This window comes from Chamaea fasciata, unplaced genomic scaffold, assembly GCF_029207755.1.
Source record: "Chamaea fasciata isolate MVZ Bird 193981 ecotype frontalis unplaced genomic scaffold, bChaFas1.0.hap1 SCAF_4, whole genome shotgun sequence".
Lineage (NCBI taxonomy): Eukaryota > Metazoa > Chordata > Aves > Passeriformes > Sylviidae > Chamaea > Chamaea fasciata.
Genome location: NW_027094089.1, coordinates 42,454,005 through 42,477,481, shown reverse-complemented (window position 1 = coordinate 42,477,481; position 23,477 = coordinate 42,454,005). Strand labels below are relative to the sequence as shown.

The window sequence follows — 23,477 nt, the reverse complement described above, 5'->3', positions numbered from 1 at the left end:
ATACACACAAAACTGACCAATATGTTACAAATTCAGATTCATAACAAGCAGACTGTGAACACAGAAAAAAAAAAGGATACAAGACAGCAATGTGAGACTGGTCTGCTGAAATGCTAAGTACTATAAAATGCCAAGAAATCATGTCTATATATTTCTCTTTGGTAAAAATGGCTTAATGTCAACATCCTGGGGAGGTTTTTCTCCATTTCACATTTGTTTAAAATTAGTAGCAGAGTCCTGAATGCTTATCAGACGTTTTTCTAAGAAAATTAAGATTCTTTTTCTGGAGGGATAATAATGCTTTTTACCCTACACAACATTTTAACTCTTGGTGTCTGCATTTCCAGAGCCAATGGCCAACACAACTTACTTGCTCTCTCTGTAATAAATGTATATGTTTAAATGACTAGAAACCAAAACTAAAGGGAAACAGACAATGGTGACCAGGCATGTACAATTCAATTAAGTGCAAAATAAAGTGAACTATCTCATTTGTCAAGTGAACTGCTTAATTGTGGCTACTTGCATCACTGAACACAAATACTATTATTTTACAGTGCTTCAGAGCATTGAACCCTGATCGTAGAATTTTTTAGCTTGATTAATAGCTCAGTATTCATCAATAACTCAATAGCTTACAATTTTAATTACTTGCATTTGAAAATCTAGCTACTCTCCAACAAGTTTGAAAGTAATATATAAAAGCTGTGGAAAGGTAATTTAGATGATATGGCCCTTAAAGATACACAAATATATGTAAAATAATATTTAAAAAACCCCAAACCAACCAACCAAACCAAACCAAAACAGAGCAACCAAACAAACAAAACCAAAAAATCATACCAAAACCCAAGAAAGTATTTATCTGTTTCCCCTACTAGAAGATAAGTAATAACATGTCCAGTTTTCACCTTTCTTGGAATCCAAAGTTAATTTGCACAGAAAATATTTATCAGATTTGGTATGAAATTTCAAGAGTTGGTAAAACAGAGATAATTGGTGTATGCAGTAATCAAACACTTTCAAGCAAAATAATGCTATAATATTTTCTGTATCCAAGAAACATTGATTTTTTTAATAGTGATGGAGACCATTAACATCTATGAGCCTCTGGCTATCTATTTTTAGCAGCAACCACAAAAAATGATACAATGCCACATAAAACCAATTAATCTTTTAATTTTTTAAGTGATAAATAAATCAATGTGATTAATTTAATGCAGTGAAAATTCACACTGTAACTTGTCTGTAAACAGTCAAAATTTCAAACCAGATGTAAGTGAACATTGTGGTGCCAAAAAATATGAGCTCATTGGCTCAAAATAAATACCTTCTTTACAAAATACTCAGAATGTATTTCACTGGCTTATGGTCAAGAAAATAAGCCCTGTAAAAGATCACCTATTGTTAGATCACTTTGACTGAATTTTTCTGATTCACCCACATCTTGGGAGAAAAACTATTAAAGAAGTTAACTTCTCTTTGCAGAGGATGCATTTATGCTGTTTATATCAGGTAATTCTAATTAATACTAAAATGTGTAATTTTTTAAAGCTTAGAAAAATGACACACATTAGGCAAAATTAATTTTAAAATGAGAGCCTTAAAATGCATTTAAATACTGTAACATCTTAAAAATTTTTTAATTTGCACAATTATGGGTTTAAATATGCCAACTTCTGACAACTTTTGGATACTACTGTTTTTCAAAGAACAAGAAAAAATTACATTCAATAAGTACAGAAGTTATCACTCTCTTCTCTGGTAACCATTTTACTGTGCTAAGAATTTTTTTTTTTAACTTGGAAGAAAATAAAATCAATATGTTATTTTTCAAAAAAATGAACGTGATGCTGAAGGACTGAACATGAGCAATCCGTGGTTCAGTGAGTTCATTGACATGGGCAGAGTACGCCTGCCTTTGATGTAGCAGTTATGTCTTCTGCCATCACTTTTGTCGGCACTGGGACAATGAATTAAGATGGTGACCTCCCTATAACAGAATTTTGCAGACAAGAAGGAACAGCAACAAAGTGACAGAAATGTTGGTCTTCCTAGGCTGTTTGTTCAAAAATCTACTGCTGGAACCCCAGCTCAGTAAAACTCATTTCCTTGGAATAACCAATTATACTTTCTTGAGCTTCACGGTACGCATGTGAACCAAAACCTTACCAGATAGCAATTTTAAATTACAGTTAAGAACACTTAAACTGATTACAACAATGTGTAGATGAGAATAATGTTCTGACAGCCATCAAAAGAGTTCTAGTGTTTATTAAACACCTAGTTACATGGGAGCTTTTCATTCCATATCTTTCTTTTTGAGCTTAAAGAAAGGAAATCTACTTACTCGAAAGAAAATTTTCCTGTTGGAAAAGTTACACTGTTGCTATTAATCCCATGCGTTATTGATAAGTTCTCTAGGTTTACTGACATTTAGAATCAATCAGCTTTTTCTAGAGACCTTAATCCTACAGTTTCTGACTACAGGACGACCCATATAGGAACACAGGCGATCTAAAGTGAAATTCTGAGAGCAATTCTAATGTAATAATTTTCAGGCTTTGTGGTAATTCATGCTGTGAGCTTTTCCAGGTTCAAGACACATTTTTTAAAATGAAAATATTAAGGAATAAATTTTGCTCTCTAAGTAGACAATCTCTTGAATGATTTTGCGATTTGGTGATGTCTTTTCCAGCCCTAATTTTTTTTTACTTTTGCAGCTGATATTTTTCTGGATGAAACTACATCATGCATGGGACTAAAACTCATGCTTCCCTATAAGGCTTACTGAACCTCACCAAAGCTCATGCTTTGGGCAGGGAATGTAGAATCCCTAACACGTACAAAGTATGTTAAGAGAATAGAAAAATCCATATGCTTTCTTCTGAAATAGCTACTGAGAAACAGCTGTACATTTAGATTAATTCTTTCTAGATTTTCATTTAGCAAAAATGACATAGCTTCATTTGTATTTTACTATTCCTCTGCCAAAAGAATATCTTTTGCAAATTCTGACTCCAAGTATATCTAAGTGTTATAAATTTATTTTCTACATCATAAATTATTAACTCTTTGAATTATTAGAACCTTGAAAATCCAATCATTATTTTCCACTGTATTTTCAAATTATTTCCTTTATGATGAATAGGTTTTTAGTGTGGCTTCTTCAGAAGTGAATTTGCTTTTTTCAAGGGGCATATGGAATCCTAGTACAATTCTTAGAAGAGAAATTGCTTGTATAAGTGAGCTCCTGAGTACTTTTAACTTTGTCATTGAAACTCTCTTAGTCCGGTGAGACAAAACAGAACAGCACAGCACTCTTTTTCCTCAGAAAGAGCTAGAAAAGTGGCAGCTGAAAGGAGAGACTGGCATGTGATTGAAAGTGCTTTTCTCCCTGTTGACAACTAAGAAGTAAAAAACCAACATGATCATAGATTTATAGAATGGTCTGCCTTGAAAGGGGCCTTAAAGACCACCTTGTTTCCAACTCCTTGCTATGGACAGGGACACCTTCCACTCAAGGTCCCATCCTATTTGGCCTTGATCATTCCCAGGATGGGGCATGGATGGCTTCTCTGGGAAAATTTCAAGTCTGTCTCATTACCCTCACACTAAAGAATTTCTTTCTTATATCCTGTCTAAATTTACCCTCTTTCAGTTTAAAGCCATTATCCCTTGTTTTATCACTAAATGTCTTCACAAAAAGTCTCTCTCCAGCTTTCTTGCAGGCCCCTATGCGTACTGGAAAGCTCATATGAGGTGTCCCTGTGCTTTTCTATTCTCAACAGTGAACAGCCTAAACTCTCCCAACCTGTCTTCATCCCGGTGATCATCTTTGGGGTTGTCCTCTGGACTGTCTCTAGCAGATTCACATCCTTCTTATGTTGGAATCCCCAGAGCTGGATGCAGTGCTCCAGGTGGGGTTTCACAAGAATTGAATAGAGGGGGAGAATCACCTCCTGCACATGCTGCTTTTGACACAGCCCAGGACATCTTGGCTTTTTGGGTTACAAGTGCACATCTGGCTAATGTCCAACTTCTCATCCACCAGCATCTCCAAGTCCTCCTCCTCAGGGTTGCTCTCAGTCTGTCCTCCACTCAGCCTGCACTTGTGGTTGGGATTCCCCCGACCCAAACTGAAGACTTTTCACTTGCTCTTGTTGGACTTTGTGACATTCACACTGTCCTCCCACCTCTCCAACCTGCCAAGGTCACTCTGGATGGTATCCCTTCCTTCCAGAATGTCACCTACCCCACAAAGCCTGGTGTCATCAGGGAACTTGCTGACGATGCACTTAATCCCACTGTCCCCATCATCAATAAACACTGCTGTGATAAATAGCATCAGTCCAAATAACAGCCCCTGAGGAACACCCCTGGTCTCCGCTTGGAGTTTGAGCCATTGACCACAACTCTTTTGAGTGCAACTTTCCAGCCAATTACTTATCCATTGAGAGACCTGACCATCAAATAAATCCATGTCTCTTCACCTCAGAGAGATAAGGCTACTGTGTGCAAACACTTTGCACAGGTCCAGGTAGAAGACCTCAGTCTCTATTCTTTACTCACTAACTCTGTAAACACTGTTGTAGAAGGCTACTAAATTTGTCAGGCATGACTTGCCCTTAGTGAAATCGTGTTGGCTGTCATCAGTCACAACGTTTTTTTCCATATGCCTTAACCTAGTTGCCCGGGGGTTCTGCTCCATGCTCTTGCCAAGTACTGAGGTGAGCCTGACTTCCCTGTAGTTCTCTAGGTCTTTCTTTTAACAGTAGAGGTTATGTTACCCCTTTTTGATTCAGCAGGAGCTTCACCAGATTGCCATGACCTCTCAAATACGACAGATGGTGGCTTAGCCACCTCATCCACCCTTTCTCTCAGGACATGAACACGCTTCTCACCAGGACTCATGGCCCTGCACATCTTCAAGATCTTTAGATGGTCTTCAATCTGATCTTCTAAGCTGGCAGTTTTTCATTCTCCCAGTCCCTACCTATGCCCTCTGTGACATAGGTGGTGTGACTGGAACATTTGTCAGTGAAGTTATTGACTAGCTCAGCTTTTTCCATGTCCCAGGTCACCAGGTCTCCTGCTTCCTTCGAGGGAGGGCCCACATTTTCCCTGGTCATACTCTTATCACCGATGTAACACCAGAAGCTTTTTGTTGTCCTAGATGTCCCTGCCCACATTTAATCCTATCAAGGCTCTAGCTTTCCCAAAGGGATTCCAGATTGCTTAGATAATCTGTCTGTATATCTCTCAGGCTACCTGTCTGTGCTTGTATCCTCTGGAGGCTTCCTTTTTGACTTTTAATTCATCCAGGAGTTCCCCATTCATCCATGCAGGCATCCTGGTGGTTTTGCCTGACTTTGCTCCTGGGGTTGGCAGAAGTGATTGATCTCACAGTCTCAAAGAGTGGGACACAGGGCTCTCTTAAACCCAGGACAGTGCTTCTCACTGTTATAGGGTGGAGGCTGCCACACCACAGTCTCTGCAAGAAGTCCCACCAGCAGGGCAGGTTGAAGTGGGACCATTATCAGCTTTGAGGACCAAGCCTTCACACAATGAACAGCTTTAAGAGCACAGTTGCAGTCAGAGGAGTTAGGTCACAGTTGTTCTCACAGAAATGTAGTTTTGAGGAATGCCATCTTCTAGCAAGTCGAATTAAGGCTGAGAACAAAGTGACAGCTCAGGATCCTGCTAACTGGCACATATGATCCCTAGCACCAGCAGAGCCATGGGTGGTTTCCTTCACTGCCTCTGGACTCCACATCCCCTCCTGTCTTGGTGTTCCCCTTAGGCATCACAGCTGCTGTCCCCAGCACCTCAGGCACCATGCAGCAGCAGGGATGGCAAAGGTGGACTTGCTGGAAGTTCTGCAATCATCTCATACAAACGTTTGTGAAGAAACTAGCAAAAGCAGAAATCCAGCACACTTGGAGCATCTGCAAACTTCTGAAGAGAGAAACTGTCAGGAAGAGTTGCTGCTCTGTACACCTGCTATTGTAATTAGCTCTGAGTACTGGGTACTTGCAAACCTTTATGAAAAGATTATGCAAGAACCAGTATTAAATTCAGCATGAAGTTTATTTTAACAGAGCAATTCGACAACTCTTACTCAAAACATATTTTTTCTAAGTCTGTTTTGGAGATGTTAGAAGGCTTGGGGACAGCATCAAGGTCAAAGACACAGAACCTGTAATGAAAATATAAACGTAAAATGGACTAAGCCGTGATTTTAGAGAAAAACATCTCTTAAATTGATAATTTCAACTTCCTGTTAAGAAAAACAAAACAAAACCAAACAAGCTTACTATTTAATATGGAGGTGATATTGCAAAACATGAGTATAATAATATCTTTTGACTAAAGAGAATTGTGAGTGCCAGATCACACCCATAATCTATCACCCATGAGCACATTTATGAAGTGTGCTTTCCCTCAGATTCTCAGCTTGAATACCCGGCAATCAGTGAGAATGTATATCACACAGATGTACAGGTTGTACATAAAATATGCCACAGAGAACTCTCGGGAACTGTAGCCTTCTGCTTTCCCACAGCACCAATGTATCCTGAATCTGGTGATCACAGTGATATGGAAGAGTAATGTCTTTAAAAAAGACTGTGTCATTATCAGAAAAGTGGTTACTTTCAGAAAAAAACAAAATCAACTCGTCTAAAAATTGTTCATTCTAATAAAGAGTTTTGGTTACCCCCCCTTTAGACCCTTCCAAACATGGTTGTTCGGAATTGCTGCACCAGAAAAGATTAAATAGTGATTGTGATTGTGATAGTAATAGTAATAACAATAATAATATTTTTTAAAATTACCCCACCAACAAAATAAACAAAAAAAACCTCTACTAATATAGATTTTCAACTCTTGCTTCCAGATATATCTTCTCAAACTGCCTCTGTCTGGTCAAGGCTTAAAAAAGTCTCAAAGGCTCAGAAGGTCCCCAAGTTCAAGATTTTACAGATTTAAATTTCTACCTCCCACACCAACTTCAACCCCAATTACCATTAATTTCAAAGAGAAGCCTTAGAAAATGTAACAAGGGAAAAAAATTTGGTGGAAAGGGAGAAGAATATAAGTAAACCAGTAAATAATTGAAAGTTATTTTAAATTAAAATCTTAATCTTGAGACAAAACAAAAAGCACAGCAGATGATTTTATTAATTTCTCCTACTTGGAATTCATAATATTTTAAAATTATTTTTATTTATTAAGTGATCTGCCTGTTAAATGGGATAATTTATTTCTTACTGCTTCATGGAATTGTGTATATTATGGCCTGTTTTATGTCTGCTCTTATTTAGATGTTTTCTTAATCTCAGTTGTTGCATTATTTTTTTTGGATTTCTTAAGCTTCAAGTAGTCTGTTTTCTCAAATTTCAGACCATGAATTGGATTCCTGGATGGATTCAAAGGTGTGTTCCCTGCACAGCATTGCTGCAAAACAAATACTAAGCCAGAACAGATAGACTAAAGTCTATTTCCTAGAGACGACAGGCTCTGCTGCTTCAGTCACATCAAAGATGCAGTAACTGGAGTGCTTACAAATTGCTGACAATAAATGAGGAGTTGTTTATCAGCTGGAGTGGTGCTGCAGATGTCATTGAGAAAATAAAACCCAGAGAGCTGCATCCAGTACTTTGGGCTGGAAAACAGGTATTCTCTCACAAATCATACCTTAGTTTCATGTCTCCCGGAAATTTTGTACAACACTCTAAAGTTTTTTCAACTAGAAAAAAGCAATATGTTTAAAAAACCAAAGGCCACTTTTTCTAGACACTCTATCACTAAATAACTGATACCTGCTGAAAGGCAAAAAGTCTCCTGTAATGTAAGCTCAAATGGTTTCTAAGCAGGGATATGAGAGCCCAGATCCTAGGGCAATACCTGTTATTTATGGTAATTTCAAACACAGAATGAATTGCAATGACCTTAATCATAGCAAGATGATTTCCTACTATGCCCCAGGGTATTCTGAGCTGACAATGCTCCAGGCTTTTCTGAGGAAGCTGCTAGCTGGGTAGGCACAGGAGGGGACTGAGAGGTAAGACACCATGAATCAGCACCCTACTAATGAGAATGTTGGCTTCTAAAAGTGAAGACCAGAAATCCAGTCTGTATTTCAAACAATATTTGGCACAAACACCTTAGAAATAAATTTAAAAAATTAATATAAAAAATTAATCTCTCACCTCCAAGATGAAAGATCTAATGGTAAGACAGACTTATCCTCATTTTCTTTCTCTGACAAAATGAATATTTAGCTGACACTTAGAGTGAAGAATAGTGCCATTAAGAGTGACTCCTCTTGCATTAACTATTATCTGCAGCTTGCTTCTTCATAAAGGAACACAGGTTCAAGTAAAGGATGAAATCCAGGTGTCACACCTGATTGGATGAATCACTGAAAAAATATGTGGAGGGCCTCACAACATGTCTTTTCCAGTCTCTAGACTCTTCTGGATGGATGCACCCTTCTATGCTTCACAGTATGCTTAGGATGCTCCAATACTGGAAACATAGAAGTCCATGATATGCAGGAGAGCAGACATTCTACATTGTGGCACTTAAATTAGCAGTTTTGTCCTACAGCTTCCTTAGCAAGGCATTTGCTTCTTCTGAGGCAAGCATAAAATCCAGAAAAGTGTTGAAAGGGCTTTTTTTGCATTCACAATATTATCAATTCTTCAATTTTTATGAATGTTAACTTGGGATCTAATTATCCCTAGCATGTTTGAATTTTCTTCTGGAAAAATGGACTTACTCTCTCCTTACCCATAGAACCACTCAAACATGTGTGTACATGTAGATAGTACACAAAGTACATAAGGAGACATAGACATGCACACAAACACATGCACAGACTCACTCTTTGCTATTTTTTGGTAGTTTTGTTAACTGTAATTCACAATTAAATGCTGCTTTTAGAACAACCTTCCAGGGATTCAGCTGTACTGCTCAAATCTTCACAGCTGAAGAAGAGACAAAACATGGGCAGCCTTTTTTATTGAATTAATTTCTGTCTTTTGTCCTGCCAGCTATCAAAATTGTCAAATAAACCAGCTTTGATTCATAAATAATGGTTCCATTATATTTACTGTGCCACTGGTCAGAGTACCTGAAATTTTAATTCACTTGTTCAGCTAAATTTCATCCTCAGTTCACAGCCATAAAATTCTGTATTGACAAACTTTCAAACCAACTTTGACTCTGAGGTATCTAGTCAACATTTTTCTTCTGTGTGGATATTAGTTTATTGAATAAGTGGCATCTGTTTTCCTCCACATCACTGGGGGTGTAGGTATTTCCTTTTGACAGCTTTGTACGATTTATGGGTTTGCATGCTATGAAGAAAAATAGTACTAAGCAAAAAATTCCAATTCATTACCTCTTAGTACTTAATTTAGTTCATATGTATTGCGCACTATAGGTGAACCCTGAAACGACTGTGACAGCCACTGAGCAGCAAGTTAGATTATCTTTGGAAGACAGAGAGACTTTTTATTATCTTGACCTCATTTTTCCATCTATGATATTCATAAATTTTCATTCTATTTTGTTGCTTCCATCAGATGTACCAAACCATTCTAAAATCAAGATTATATCCTTAGCTATTTCCTTTTATCTGCACATTAAGGCACTGAATGTTTTAACAAATAGTGAAGGCAAGCAATAGTTTTTATCAGCTTACTTCACGCAGCTGCAGATGAATTATGTCATACAGCCTACTCATAATAATGGTTTGGTTTTGAAAATGATAACAGCGTGATAAAAGAAGAAAGCAATGGATCTGGCTATCAGTAGATACAGAAATAAAGAGAGCCTGGGCTTTACCTGTCGGGGTTCTGCGTACACACATGCATCTGTAAGAGGATCCGCTGGGTGAAAGTCTTAAAGCATTGCCCACATTTCCAAAGATGCCAGTCACTGAACTCAGAATTTAGTTGGCTTGTTGAAGTTGGGCTTGCAAGGACTCGTTGATTTTTGACACTGATCTGGTTAAATCCTGACTCGATGGACCCAGACTTATCCAGGAGAGAATAATTTCTGCTACACGGAGTCTGTGGAAATACTACGGATCGCTGTGGAGTGGCAGGGGATAGTTTGCTACTTTTATTAAATGGCTGTAGGCTGTCTTGTCTGGACATGGCCTCCATTACAGTCGAAGGGACATTCACTGGGAGAAAACAAGAAAAGTAAATAAGATCCTTTTTATGCCTTTTAAAACTAGTACAATTTTAGGAGACACCAAAAAAAATCAACATCCATTTTCTTGACACTACAATGATACAATTTTATTTTAACAATGTACAAAAAGGAAAAAAAGGTAAAGAGAGAAGAAAAAGAAAAAATGGAAAAAAAAGAAAAGAAGGGCTTGAATGAGACAGTGATCTGAATGGATGGTGCTGATTCTGTGACACTGAAATGAAAATTCATGCAAGAGAATGTATGAGACTGAAAGGACCCTGAGAAGCCTGACTGTGATATACATTTATTACACTGTGGGATTGTCATCTGAAAGAAAAAGCTGCACCACTTTTGATACCCTGACTCTGCATGTTGCAGTTAGCATTTCTGACTGCTATATCACAGACAAGCATGGATAAAAAAATCTCTGCTGGGACACTCCTTGAGATACAACAGGGCTTAAATATCTATTGCAGCAATAGTTGTCCTAGAAAAGGATAGCTAAAGGCCTCTAAGGATATTATACTCTTACATCTCACAAATAGTCACACTGCCAATGCAGTAAGCCAGGGACTTCATCATGTATCTTATGCCTGAGGTTAACAGCAGGTAAGTGACTATGAAACACTGCAAAGCACAGGCAGAGAAATCTTCGTGGGTCAGTTTCCCACCTACAAAACAGGCACACAAATGTTTTAAAGTCCCATGAAAATTGTTTCTAGTCATATGATCAATAAACTATGGCTTATGAGGCACTCAGATATTTCAGCAACAAATGCAATATGCTTTTCACAAAGAAGTTATTTAGGGCTGAATTTGTGACAAGAAAGGCTGGTGGTCAAGCTGCTGTTCTCACTTTGAGAACCATGTAGATCATACAGTGAATGAGGCAAGGGTCCTGTGGAAAAATAAAGTCAGCTGACAAAAGCTTGCACTACAATGCAAAAATAAACATAATTTAGGCCACCTGGACCAGGTAACATCTAATGCTTTCTAATTTTGTCACACTTAGGTTCACGAGCTAATATTATAATTGAAATTTTTAAATTAAGTATGTTATATACATGCAAGTCTATGAACACAAATTTAGTTACTGTCACAAACTGTTTATATCTACCAACAGGTACACAGCATGTATTACACTGATGATGAGAAACTACAACTCTATTTTGGTAAGCCATGATGATAGATTTCTAAGAGCAAACATGAGAATTAAATTTTAGTTGTAAGCTGGAATCAGCCAACATTATTTAACATACAAACACCCCCCCACCCTGCCCCAATTAATATTTGGTAATATTTTAAACCATACCAGTTGCTTTAGAATTATATTCTAATATCTATGATCAATCATAACAATTCCAATATTATACTATTACAAGATATTTATGTCAGTTGAGGTCCTTCTTAATCTATTCTTTTTTGTAGTATCTGAGAACCTAATTTCTAAATAGAGTTACATCCATGGAGCCATCTATCACAAGTTTCCAGACACAGAATACATCTTTTATGTCTCTTCAGTGCCAGGAGCAATTTATATACTACCATTTTTGCCTCAATTTATTCAGAAGATGATCACTTTTTGTTTTTCTTTTTTTCTTTTCTTTAAATTGTACTCAGAAAAGTCCACAGAAGCAATGAGATCAGGCTACTAAAGACTTAAGGAATATAGGAAGAACCTGTGCTGCTGACAATAACCCTGTGCAGAAGATAAGCAGAAGCTATATTCTGGGAGTTTAAGTGGGACTTAAATCCTATACCAGCCTACAGCTAGCTCCATGGTCAGAGATTAATTTAATCTACTCATGTCAGTGTCACTGTGGATGAAACTCCAGTTTGTCTTACAGAAAAATAGCAAGAGACAATATATACAGATTTTAGTATAATGCTTTCTTTTTCAAATAAAATTTTTGTAGTCTTCAGTTCCTGAAAAAAAAAAAAAATCTGTATTATGGACTGCAGAGCAGTGTGTAATGACTTTCAAAGATGACTTTCATTGGCAATTATTTCTGCCAGTAACTAAATTTCTTTTAAACTTTTCTCAAGCCCAACAGACTTGAAAACTCAAGATGGGAAAGGACGTTTACTTTTGACAGTTTAATCCCTGCTATCTTGCTGTTTAATTGCTACATGATTCAGTATTTAAGTTGCTATAAGGCACTAGTTCCTCCTAGCAGTTCATCCTGTTTAAGTACCCAAGTACAGGGCCAAATACATATATCTTATACATCGTTTATTAAGTGTGGGCAGTCACGGGGTTACTTTGGACCAAAGTCAACAAGTCCATTATTGTTTTCTTTACTATGTAGATACATATAGTTGCCCAAATGGATGCAAGCTCTCAACAAGCCTCACACACAAGCAGTAAAACTTAAGGATGTGCCTGGATCACCTATTTCTATTACAGACAAAGGTATTCAGCACTGGATTGTGTCTGTGTAATAAGTAGCTATGTGTGCTTATTTTTGTGAGGGTCCCTAGCAAACTAGAAATAAAATGTTGAGAACAGGTAAAAGAATGGATGACAATGGGGATGATCAGGATGGGATAGAGATTTATGGTCATTTCAGGGTACTTACACTCAGTTGGTATTTTTAAAAGTAGGTTTTTATATTTAACCACAAGGATCTAACCATTTAAATCAGCCAGCCAAAGTTTTTCTCAACATGCTCAGAGGTAATAGAAAAACGAATCACAAGAGACGGCCTGTGGGCTTGCATTATTATTTTGGCAAGACAGTGTTTTGTGATAGGTCTGGTAACAGTGCGGAGAACCAAACTTGTTTTATATAGAACAATGATTCTAATCACACCATAGTTTTGCACAGTTTCAATGTGTCACCTTACCTTATGTATACTACCACTTCCATTAAATGGCATAGAATCAAAGAATCGTAGAATGGTTTTAGTTGGAAGTGGCCATAAAGATCACTTAGTTCCAACTCCCCTGCCATGGGCAGGGACACCACCAGAACAGGGTGCTCAATGCTCTGTCCAGACTGGTGTTCAAGTTCCAGGGACAGAGCTCCCTCTAAAATACTCTATGATATGTCTGACTAGGCATGAGGAATTATGGCTTACGCAGGTAGAAATGCAAGAAAGAACTTACAATTTTCATCTTGTGCAATGCACTGGAGAGGGATTCCAAAGAAAGATGTGTAGCTGTCATTGTACCACACTAACAGCTCAGTACCCCTGGGGATATCTATACAAGCCCGATAGAATATATTTGACCTAATCAAGAAAAAAGAAAACATTGCATAATTTAGGAATAGAGCATTCTCATCTTATAGTACACAGTATAACAGTAGAAATTCATTGTTTTGGAAACATTTCTGCAGATAACTAAATGAATAACCTACTAAATGTTTTAAAACCAAATCTGTCATGAGAGAAGGACTTTGTTCCTGTAGCACAGGCTAACAACATTACAGACAAATTTATCTAGAATATATTCAACACTATGGTTTTAGAAGGACTGAGATACTATAAAAATACAGTTATTTTCTTGCAATATCTCTTTCAGGGGGATTTTATAATGGCACATTTTGCTTACACAGTATAACCATCTGAGTGGTGTTAACAGATCAGGAAGTACAGCCATTTAAACAGCTTTGTATTTGTCGTCCAAGCTAAAGTTAATGTATTTAAGGCTAAATAGACAACATCTCTTTTATGTGAATAAGTTCATTTAGCAAGAGCTTTTAAGTAGTGTGAAGTGACCTTTCATGGCAGTAATATACCATCGAAAGAGAGATCTTGGGTTGTTGAGAAAAACAGACTTAGGGGAAATAAAAATCTGGGGTTAATTGGATCATGCAGCGCTAAAATCTGCCGCTATATGGAACATGAGGGCAGGGCCAATGATTTAGAATGTATAAATTAGTGTTACCATAAGTGTGATATCTCATTCCTGTGAGAGAAGACTGGGGGTCTATTTCTAGACCACTAAAGTGGAAATTGAGGGGGGGAAAGGCGAAAAATCCTGATGTTTTTAGCATAAAAATAAGAGTTTTATCCTGATCTTGCAGTGATGTAAATAGCTTCAGAGTGATACTTCTGCAGTTAAGACATTTACGTGGCAGGAAAAACTGTGTAAGATTAGAATCAGGCACAAGATAAAAGACAAATGTTATCAGTTTGCAGTGGCTTTTCTTTATACTTCACATGGAACAGTAAAACAGTCCTGTGAGATGGATAGAAATTCAATATATACAAGAACAGTCCACTCTTGCTGAGGGATTACATACCAAAGTGATACAGTCAAAGTACCAAGAAATGACCATTTTTTATAACCACTTATGTAAGGCAGAAAAATGTCCATAGACTCCCCCCCCCCAAAAAAAAAAAAAAAAAAAAAAAAAAAAAAAAAAAAAAAAAAGAATTAGGCCTCAACCAGATTTCTGAGTGAAGAATTGCTACAAACATTATTCTGAAGTTCAAGATAAAAGTGTTTAGGGTTGGTAGGCCTTAAATTTAGACTTTCTATAAAGAATTGGCTGTAGCAATGCAATTTGTTCCTTGTATAACACTGCAGACATAAGGAGAATCTTCTACCACATTTTTCATGGCAGTGAGATATGCACTTGTCAACATATTTTGTCACCGCAAAGTGGCTCTTGGCAACAGGATCATAAAGATCAATAAAAAAGTGCAGATTCTCAATATTTTACTAGCAGCTGCAAAAATTTCATTTATCTTGCTATTTTCCTCGCTTACTGCCACCCTGTCTCAGGAGGGCACTGCTAGCTAAGCAGAACAGTTTTCTTAGCCTTCTATGAATATCTGACAAAAACTCTCCCCTTTGTGTCTCCCCTTCATCTTCCCTCCTCCTCCTTCTCCTCCTCTTCTCTCTCTTTCTTCCCAAAGCTTTGCATTTAGTTAATTCTTTCCACTGTTACATAAAAATGAAAATTGGAGCCATGCTATAAATTACTGGCATCTCTTAACTTGAGAAAAATTGAGTCTACTTTGTACTTCACCCTTGTAACATTTCATCTCTCAGTTTGGCTTCCCTTAACATAAACACAGCAGCCCAGCAAATGAATGTGCTAAAACCAAATGACACACTTTGCCGCTGAAAGAGCAGAACTGTTTTTGAGCAATGGGTGGTCTGTGGGGCTTGGAGTAGGCAGAGAAAAAAAAGTGTAAGTGTACACCATCCCTTGCAAGTGTGCAGAGCTTCCAAAACTCGCAGAAATCACTGCATGCTGAAGTACATCAAAGGGATTTTTCCCTTTTCAGATAATATTTCCTTTGCTGACATGTATTTAGTATTGTGGTTGGATGACTCATAAAGATAGCTTCATGGCGTCCCAACGCAGTTGAAGCAGAACACATGCCAACAAACATTATTGTCAGCCTCAAAATAAAAACAAAACGTTCAGCTAAGGGTCAATCAATCAAGAGCACTTTGAAGAAAATTCCATTTAGATATTACAAATCATAACAGAAAGAATTTAAACCAGCTGACTTTCTGTGAGGAGGACATCCATATACAATAAAAATTAGGCTGGTTTTTCAGTGTCCAACTTTTCTATTTTCTTACACTTGGATGCAGTCACTGGTGATGGATGCCAGTTTTTTAAATTGTGTTTTTGTAGTTCATTTTATAAAGATCTGAAGTAATCGAAAACAGATCAGCAGAGAGAACTCTAAGTAAAAACTCTATCATGAAAGGAGAGTTGTAAAATCCACTTAATATTGACAGATGTGTAATGACTTTCTCATGTTCATTTTCATTTAGTTTTGTCATCTATATTTTTTTTCTTATTTTCATATGTGTATGTGCATGCACACATCACCTCATAGACCAATAGTCCACAAGATACCTACAAAAATGCTCTTTCATCACAACAATCTTTATTCATTATCCAGTGTGCTTATATAAAATCCTATGGCATTTTAGCTATAGATAGCACATATTTAAATATATAATAAAAGATTTGTAAGGTCTAAATAGGATTGTTATTTTTTTAACTGCAGCATTGTTTAGTCAACTGGGCAGAGAATAAAAAAAGTTCAAAATGCAATTGAACAATTTTACCATTGTTAAATTGGATCCCTATGGGATAATCAAAACTTTATATAATTCATTTTAACTTGCTTTTGTATTTTTTTTTTTTAATTTTAAAGGTAGTTTAAATAAGTTTAAGACTTTTCCAAAACAAAAGAAACTCTGCTCTCTAAAGCAACAAGCAAAAATCATTGCTCACTGCAACTGGCAAGCTGAGGTCATTCTGTGATGTACTTATTAGCACATTCAATAAGGCCAAGCAGTCGCTTCTGATTCTAAGGCAAAAGGTTTGTTTATAGCTGAGATCATGTATTTATGTAATGTGTTGTCTGGGTTTTCTGGATCTATTTCCATGTACAAAGTAAAATGCACCATAATTCTTTACATTTTTGTTCACATTTTGACTTTCTCTAGCCAGTGACATAAGAGGTACAAGCTCTAGCAGTCTTGGCTAGCAGGTGCACTCAACAAAAAGCTCAAGATGTAAACACACCCTGTGACTGGCCCTCAGGATGCCTCTGGGTGCCACCTTTCCCCCTCCCCTACCACACACATCTCTGTTAAGGGTGGAGAACTGCTTGTGTTGGCCTGCCTCTGATGGGACTGTTTGAGAAAGTGCAGAGAGCTCTGTGTGGTGTGGTGGTCACACAAGAGACACAGGGCTGCCCTCGCCCCCAGGAGCTTCACTCCATCTGTGTTGCCCCAAGTGAGCACATCCCCCAAAGATTTGGTACTGTCTTTGCAATCAAAGGCAGCAGTTCTGATGGTTACAGTCTGATAAAAAGTTCTCATTTTGTGTCATTGGGTGAATCAAAGTGAATCAAAAATCACTTTACCTGTACTGAACCACCGTTAAGTTCTGCTCCCCACAGTGCCTGGCACATCGGATGTACCTCATCCAGCTTGACTTACTGGGTTCTCCACCATCGATAAAGTGCTGCAGTGTCCCATCTTGGTCATATATCTGGGGGAGATGTCACAAGGTCAAGTAGTTAGAACAAACCATCAGCAATCATTTTCACTGCTTTGCTGGTGTCTCTCTGTGGCTTTTCCAGGACTTTATTGCCATGAAGTTTGCCATCTGTGTACTGATACTACTAGAAATATACATGCAAAAGCAGAGAAGTATTTTAGGGGAGGCAAGTTTATTATGTTACACTTATCAAGCCAATCTTTTCATATTAATAGTATTTGTGGTGTCTCAAAGATGTGACCATGTTTCCCAAAGTATATTTAACCTATTTTGACAAGCTGGCCTTAAATAATGAATTGCCAGATAAACAAGAAAATCTGGATGTAAAGTGTATAATAAAATGGCTGGGACATCTGAGCAAGGAGCAGTAGTAAGCCCTAAACAAGGATCCCTTCTTTCACATCACTTCTTGCTGCTCTCTTGCAGCAAGAGCATACACTTCAGCAACCTCACATGATACGTTAGGCAGTTGTAGGATTATAATATCAAAACAAAAGAGACTAGAAGGAAAAACAGTGTTGATGATGACTTTAAGGAGCTCCCTTGAGACATACAGTTTTTTTGAAGTACTAAATGAGAAACCAGTCTGAGGGAATCATTGTTTTCCTAAACATGACATTCCTGGTAAGGACATGAGAGCCAGTTACAGTGATTTTTAAAAAAACAGTATTATGTTTCTATTCAGAAGTGGATGCTCTCTCTGAAGTCAAGAATAGCTTCTCTGGAGGCTATGAAATGAAAATATAAGTGTATCATGCATACTTGCCCTCCTGACTGCTTAAAAAATGTTATCTAGGTAGGTCTAATCCTTGTAAAAGCACATGATCTCACAAGATGTTTACTTGTTACACAATTGCTTTGGCAAACTTCACAAATGCATCTGAACAATTAGGTGCCTATCTGAAGTAAATCTCTTTTTCATGCCTTCTGCCCCTCTATGAACACCATTTGCTTTAATATCTGTAGTACAAAAATGTTATCCCTTTTGAAATTGTATGAACCTAAATTGATGTCTTCTTGAAAGCATTAATTCTGCCAACTAAAGAGGAAGTACATTTTTTACACTGAATTGAACATTTCTAGTATATTACAGATATATTTCTAGTATATTACAATATATGCAGATTGACAATCTTGAATGTCTACTTCAATATCAAGAGAATAATCTCAGAAATTATGTGACCCTATTCAATACTTATATTTTTTTAAAAGAGGGTTTCCTACAGTTCACACAAATATATACACAGAAATCAAAATCTAGTTTTTTCCTCCACCAAAGGAGAGTCTCAAATTCAGGAATGAGCCTTGCTTTGGCTTTTGGCTAAGAGGGACAAGAGTGAGTATTCAGGAGGAATATGTCCATTGCAAGAGCATGAAAGACACAAAAATCGTGTCTGTTGAGATCGTCATCCTTTGTTCCTGACTGTCTGTGACAGGGACCAGGTAGAAGCTGGCCAAATACTCCTGTGTTGGATAAGCAAGATGTTAGCCCAACATGCACTGAGTGGAATAAAGTCAGAGAAATCAGGAGTCCTCAGAAGTAAACAAATACTTCAATCCCAGGGATTATGTTTATTTTTCATATATGGTAACAAGCTGATTATGAGCAAGCACCTATTCTTATGCAACTATCTTAATAGTATGTTGAATATGTGAGCAAAATATGCTAAACTATAAAAATCTGTGAAGAAATCAGAAAAGTTCTACAGAACATCTGCCTATAAAAAGGAAGAGAAGGAGAAATTAATACCTAACAGTATTTGGCTGAAACCATTTTGGCAATATCTATGCAAACATTCTCAGCAGTGGTTATTATCTATCCATTTACACACTGCTTATTCACATAACAATATAGGATTTAACATGAGGCAAAAACAATTCCCATAAATAAAGAGCTGATAACTTCCTAGTCGTCAGATGATATGAAACAGGAAAGACAAAGAGGTCTGCCATAATCAGTAGTGACTTTCATGTATTGGCACACAGGGTCCTACCCAGAACTTTGTGTAAATAGACAGTAATTAACTGATATGAAAATTTAAAATCTGTCATGAAAACATAGGACTGGATTAAAATCTGTCATGAACACATAGGACTGGATCTTTCCTGAGCCTTGGTCTGAAATTGGAAGGACTGTGCTGTAGGACAAAATATTTTCAAATACTTTATTCTCGCAAATACTGATGCATCCAGTGACACCATGCCCTCCTTTCCTGGGAGGATATTACTGACAGTGGTGCACACTCAAAATCTATCCAACAGCATTCTTAGTCCTGTTCTTTCAGGATTGTAAACCCATCTGTAAGGAAGTAGAAGCCTTAGGCTTAGAAGGTAAAAAACAATATTGTGTTGAAACTATTTGTCAAATTGCATAATACAGGTTAAAATCTGGAAAAAAACACCCAAAACTCAGATATGATTATGTTTCATGTCACCACCATGCAGGACTTCTTATTCACTTTACAGTCATATAAATCAGGAAACCAGTGAAGCTATAACTGCCTGAAGAAACCCTCATGAGGGAGCAAACCATAACCTGCCATAACAGAGAAAAAGCAAACCTGTAACACAAGCTGTGAAGACAGGCACTACAGTAAACTATGGATATATGTATTTACTTACATCTCTACTACATATGCACACATTCTTAAACAGTTATAGTATCTATTACAGAAAAAAACACAGAAATCTGTGATAAACTGATGTTACTGGAAGTCTTTGACTGCCTCACTTGATCATTGCATCCATCTACACTGGCACAATTTTTAACACATTGCAAAAGCCTCACGGCAAAATAGAATAATATTTCTCCAACTCCCTTCAGACTCTGCATTTATTTTTATCAGTCACTGATCTAAGTAGTGGCAAGACAGTTAGTTATTTCATTTTTCTACTTTGATTGCACTTGGAAGTGTTACTAAAGCTTCTTACTGGACCTTGATAACTGTTACTTTTGCTGAGTTTTAAGGGCTTGATTTTTTGTTGCGTTTTTTTGTTTGTTTGTTTTGTAAAGAAATGAACCAGATTTATTAAAGGGACTGGAATCTGATAAAAGAAGTCTGCACTCCCCTCATTTGACATGCATTATGGTCCCGCTTAGCGGCTGCCTTATAGTTAATTGACTTCTTAATAGGTTCTTCACTGTTTACATATATTTTACTGGCATGTTGCAGATGAGGAAACTCAGAATGTGATACATACTTCTCCTCTATGAAATTCATCGTTTGACTTCAGAATACAACAGAAACTGCTTCATTTTCCAAGAAAGTAAGTACAAAGCATAATCATCAGAATATAAGTCTTCTCTTTTCAGTATTTTCTTTTCCCTTCCTTGCAAACACTGCTTTATTAAATAATTGAGACATAAATAGAGGTGAGGTTCCTCTTCTAATGGCATGCAAAAATAAATTAAGTATGAAGGACTGTATGTATTACTTGCTGCATTGGTTGAGAATAATTATTTGGAAGACCCAGATACTGTTATTTTAATGACAATGATTAGAGCAGTAATAACATAACATTACAACGGCAGTAATAACATAATTTCTAAAGCACATTGCATCTCATACAAGTGATGGTCTAAAATCTCTGAACATCCATAACTAATGTAAATAACAGAAGTAGCATAAACATGGACCATCTAAGATTTAAGCCGTATTAAAAGACAAGGCAGAGTGCTAAAGAGACTTCTGAGAACCTTCAATTGTTTCTGGACTGATATTGTCAGTATTGCTTACTTGGATCAATGGTGCAAATCTAATTCCAATGCTAAAAACTGTTGCTCCATTTTCTGATACTGATGCCATAAAATTTTAGAATAAAGAAGCTCAAATGTAACAGCACAGCTGCAGGGAAACCCAAGTTGTGAAGCAATTAAAAACGATTTCATAGAAGTGGCAGGAAGAGCAAAAATGATTTGTTAAAGTTCTTTCCTCCCTGTTTGTTGCCTTCCCTTGTTCTCTTTCCATGATCTGCTAAAGGATTATGCCTTTAGAAATTCTTCCCACATTTTATTTTTCCATTTAGTCAGATAAGAAAGGTATTAACAGATAATTATTCAGCTGCTTGGTTTCATTTCGGGCAATCAGGGAGTAGAGTGATCCAGAAAAAAAAATTTCTTTGCACATAAGTAGCTATTAGAATATTTGTTTTATGTTGCAAGGCATCAAAAGACATATGAAGAATACTACGAAATATGCAAGAATTAATTTTTACCGTTATAGAGACCCTTCCATTTTGCTGTTCACGGCTGTTCTCATTGATATCACACACATAAAACCATAGAGTTTCCAAATCCCTTTCTATGGCTGTTTTGGTTTAGATAGACAGAAATCTGCCAGGGAAGACTGGCATCTCCCTTGGAATGTAAGCCCCTCCCCCCCTTTCTAAATTATTATAAATTTGCAATTAAAAGGCTGTCAGGCAAAGATTTTGGGAATAGGTATAGCAGTTCTTTACTAGGGATATAAAAATACAGATGTTGCAGTACAGAAGAATAAGCAAGCAAACAAACAAGCAAGAAATCCTAGAAAACCCTGACAGAGTCAGAAATACAACCAGACGCCCTGTTGGTCAGGGTGTTGGAAGATGTCCAAAGTAAGCCCTCCTGAAGTGGCAGATGTGGTTCTGTTGGAGTAGAGATGGCCCCATAGAAAAAAGGGTCCAGTACTGGTGACACTTGTGGCTCCTTTTATCTGGATGGAAATGGTTTGGCTCCTCCTCCCTGGGTAGAGCATCTTACAATGGTATGATGTAATGTGCCATGTCATTGGTGAGCTCTTAATGGTCCATTAACAGAAGATATCCCCATGGGAGTGGTGGAAGAATGAACAGAGATAAGCAACACTGCTCCACCTTGTCTTTAACAGCTGCTTTGTTATCAGAGAAGGCAGTTACTCCCTCCCTCCTGGAGTTACAACAGATAAAGAAAAATCACCCCAACCAGGTTTCAATAGATGGAATAGAATACTTTTTTTTTTTTTTTTTTTGGTTACAAAACCCAAGACAATGGCCCTTCTCCTCTCTAAAAAAGTCTTACTCTTGACTTCAATGGGAAGAGTCAAGATAGCAAAGATATACCTAAAACTACTGGTAATATGGTGAAAAAGTTGTAACCAGACATGTTAGATGTGGTAGCATCCATACAAGTTATAGCCTTTCTGTAACAGTGTATGAACCTACAAGCCCCAGTGACACTGGAAGTTTCTTCTTTGCTAGCTTGGACATCAGAACTCAATAAATCTCACTACTGTGAGACCCTGTTTTTGATGTAAAAACACTACAACATCTTCTAAAGGTGTCTATCCTAAGCAGAAGTTGAAAACAATACCAAAAAGGGTAATCGTTATAAGCCTGGCTATTATTCTGGCCATCTATAAAAGGTGTGCAATTACAGAATCATAGAATTCTTTAGGTTGCAAAGGACTTAAAATCATTGAATGTAACCCTTAACTCAGCACTGCCAAGCCGAGCACTAAATGAAGACCCTAAGTGCCACAGCTACACTTTTTTAAAAATACCTCCAAGGATGGTGACTATCACTTCCCTGAACAGCCTGTTCCAGTGCTTGACAACCCTCTTGGTGAAGAACTTTTCCCTAATATCCAAGCTAAACCTCCCCTGGCACAGTTTGAGGCTGTTTACTCTTTTCCTGTCGCTTGTTACTTAGGAGAAGACACCAACATACACACTCCCCTTTCGGGCAGTACAGAGCAATAAGGTGCCCACAATCCTCTTTTTCTCCAGACTAAACACCCCCAGCTCCCTCAGCTGTTCCTCACAGGACTTGTGTTCCAGACTCTTCCCCTGCTCCACTGCCCCTCTCTGGATGTGCTGCAGCACCTCAATGTCCTTTTCGTAGTGAGGGGCCCTGAACTGAACACAGGACTTGTGTGGGCTCACCAGTGCTGAGTAAAAGTGGATGGTCACTGCCCTGGTCCTGCTGGCCACACTATTTCAGTCATAAGCCAGGATGCCCTTAGCCTTCTTGGCCACGTAGGCACAGCATAGTCATGTTCAGTTGCTGTCAACCAGCACACCCAGTTCTTTTTCCACCAAGACATCTTTCCAACCTCTCTGCCTCAAGCCCGTACCATCATGTAGGGTTGCTGTGACCAAAGTGCTGGACCTTGTTTGACCTCACGGACTTAACCTCAGCCTTTCAATCCAGCCTGTCCAGATCCCTCTGCAGAGCCTATCCACCCGCCAGCAGGTCAACACTCCTGTGTAAATTAATGTTGTCTTCAGACTGACAAAGGATGCACTTGACCCCCACATGCAT

At 37.6% G+C, this 23,477-nt stretch overlaps 1 protein-coding gene across 1 annotated transcript in view; it reads right to left on the bottom strand.

The window, feature by feature from the left end:
• PRDM6 (PR/SET domain 6) overlaps positions 1-23,477 on the bottom strand; it is a 79,892-nt gene that overhangs the window by 12,134 nt on the left and 44,281 nt on the right. Inside the window, exons 3-5 of the mRNA XM_066182386.1 lie at positions 17,061-17,188; positions 13,318-13,442; positions 9,856-10,198 (exon numbers count right to left, since the gene is read on the bottom strand). Coding sequence (XP_066038483.1) covers positions 9,856-10,198; positions 13,318-13,442; positions 17,061-17,188 — 596 coding nt within the window. The remainder of the gene's footprint in view (positions 1-9,855; positions 10,199-13,317; positions 13,443-17,060; positions 17,189-23,477) is intronic.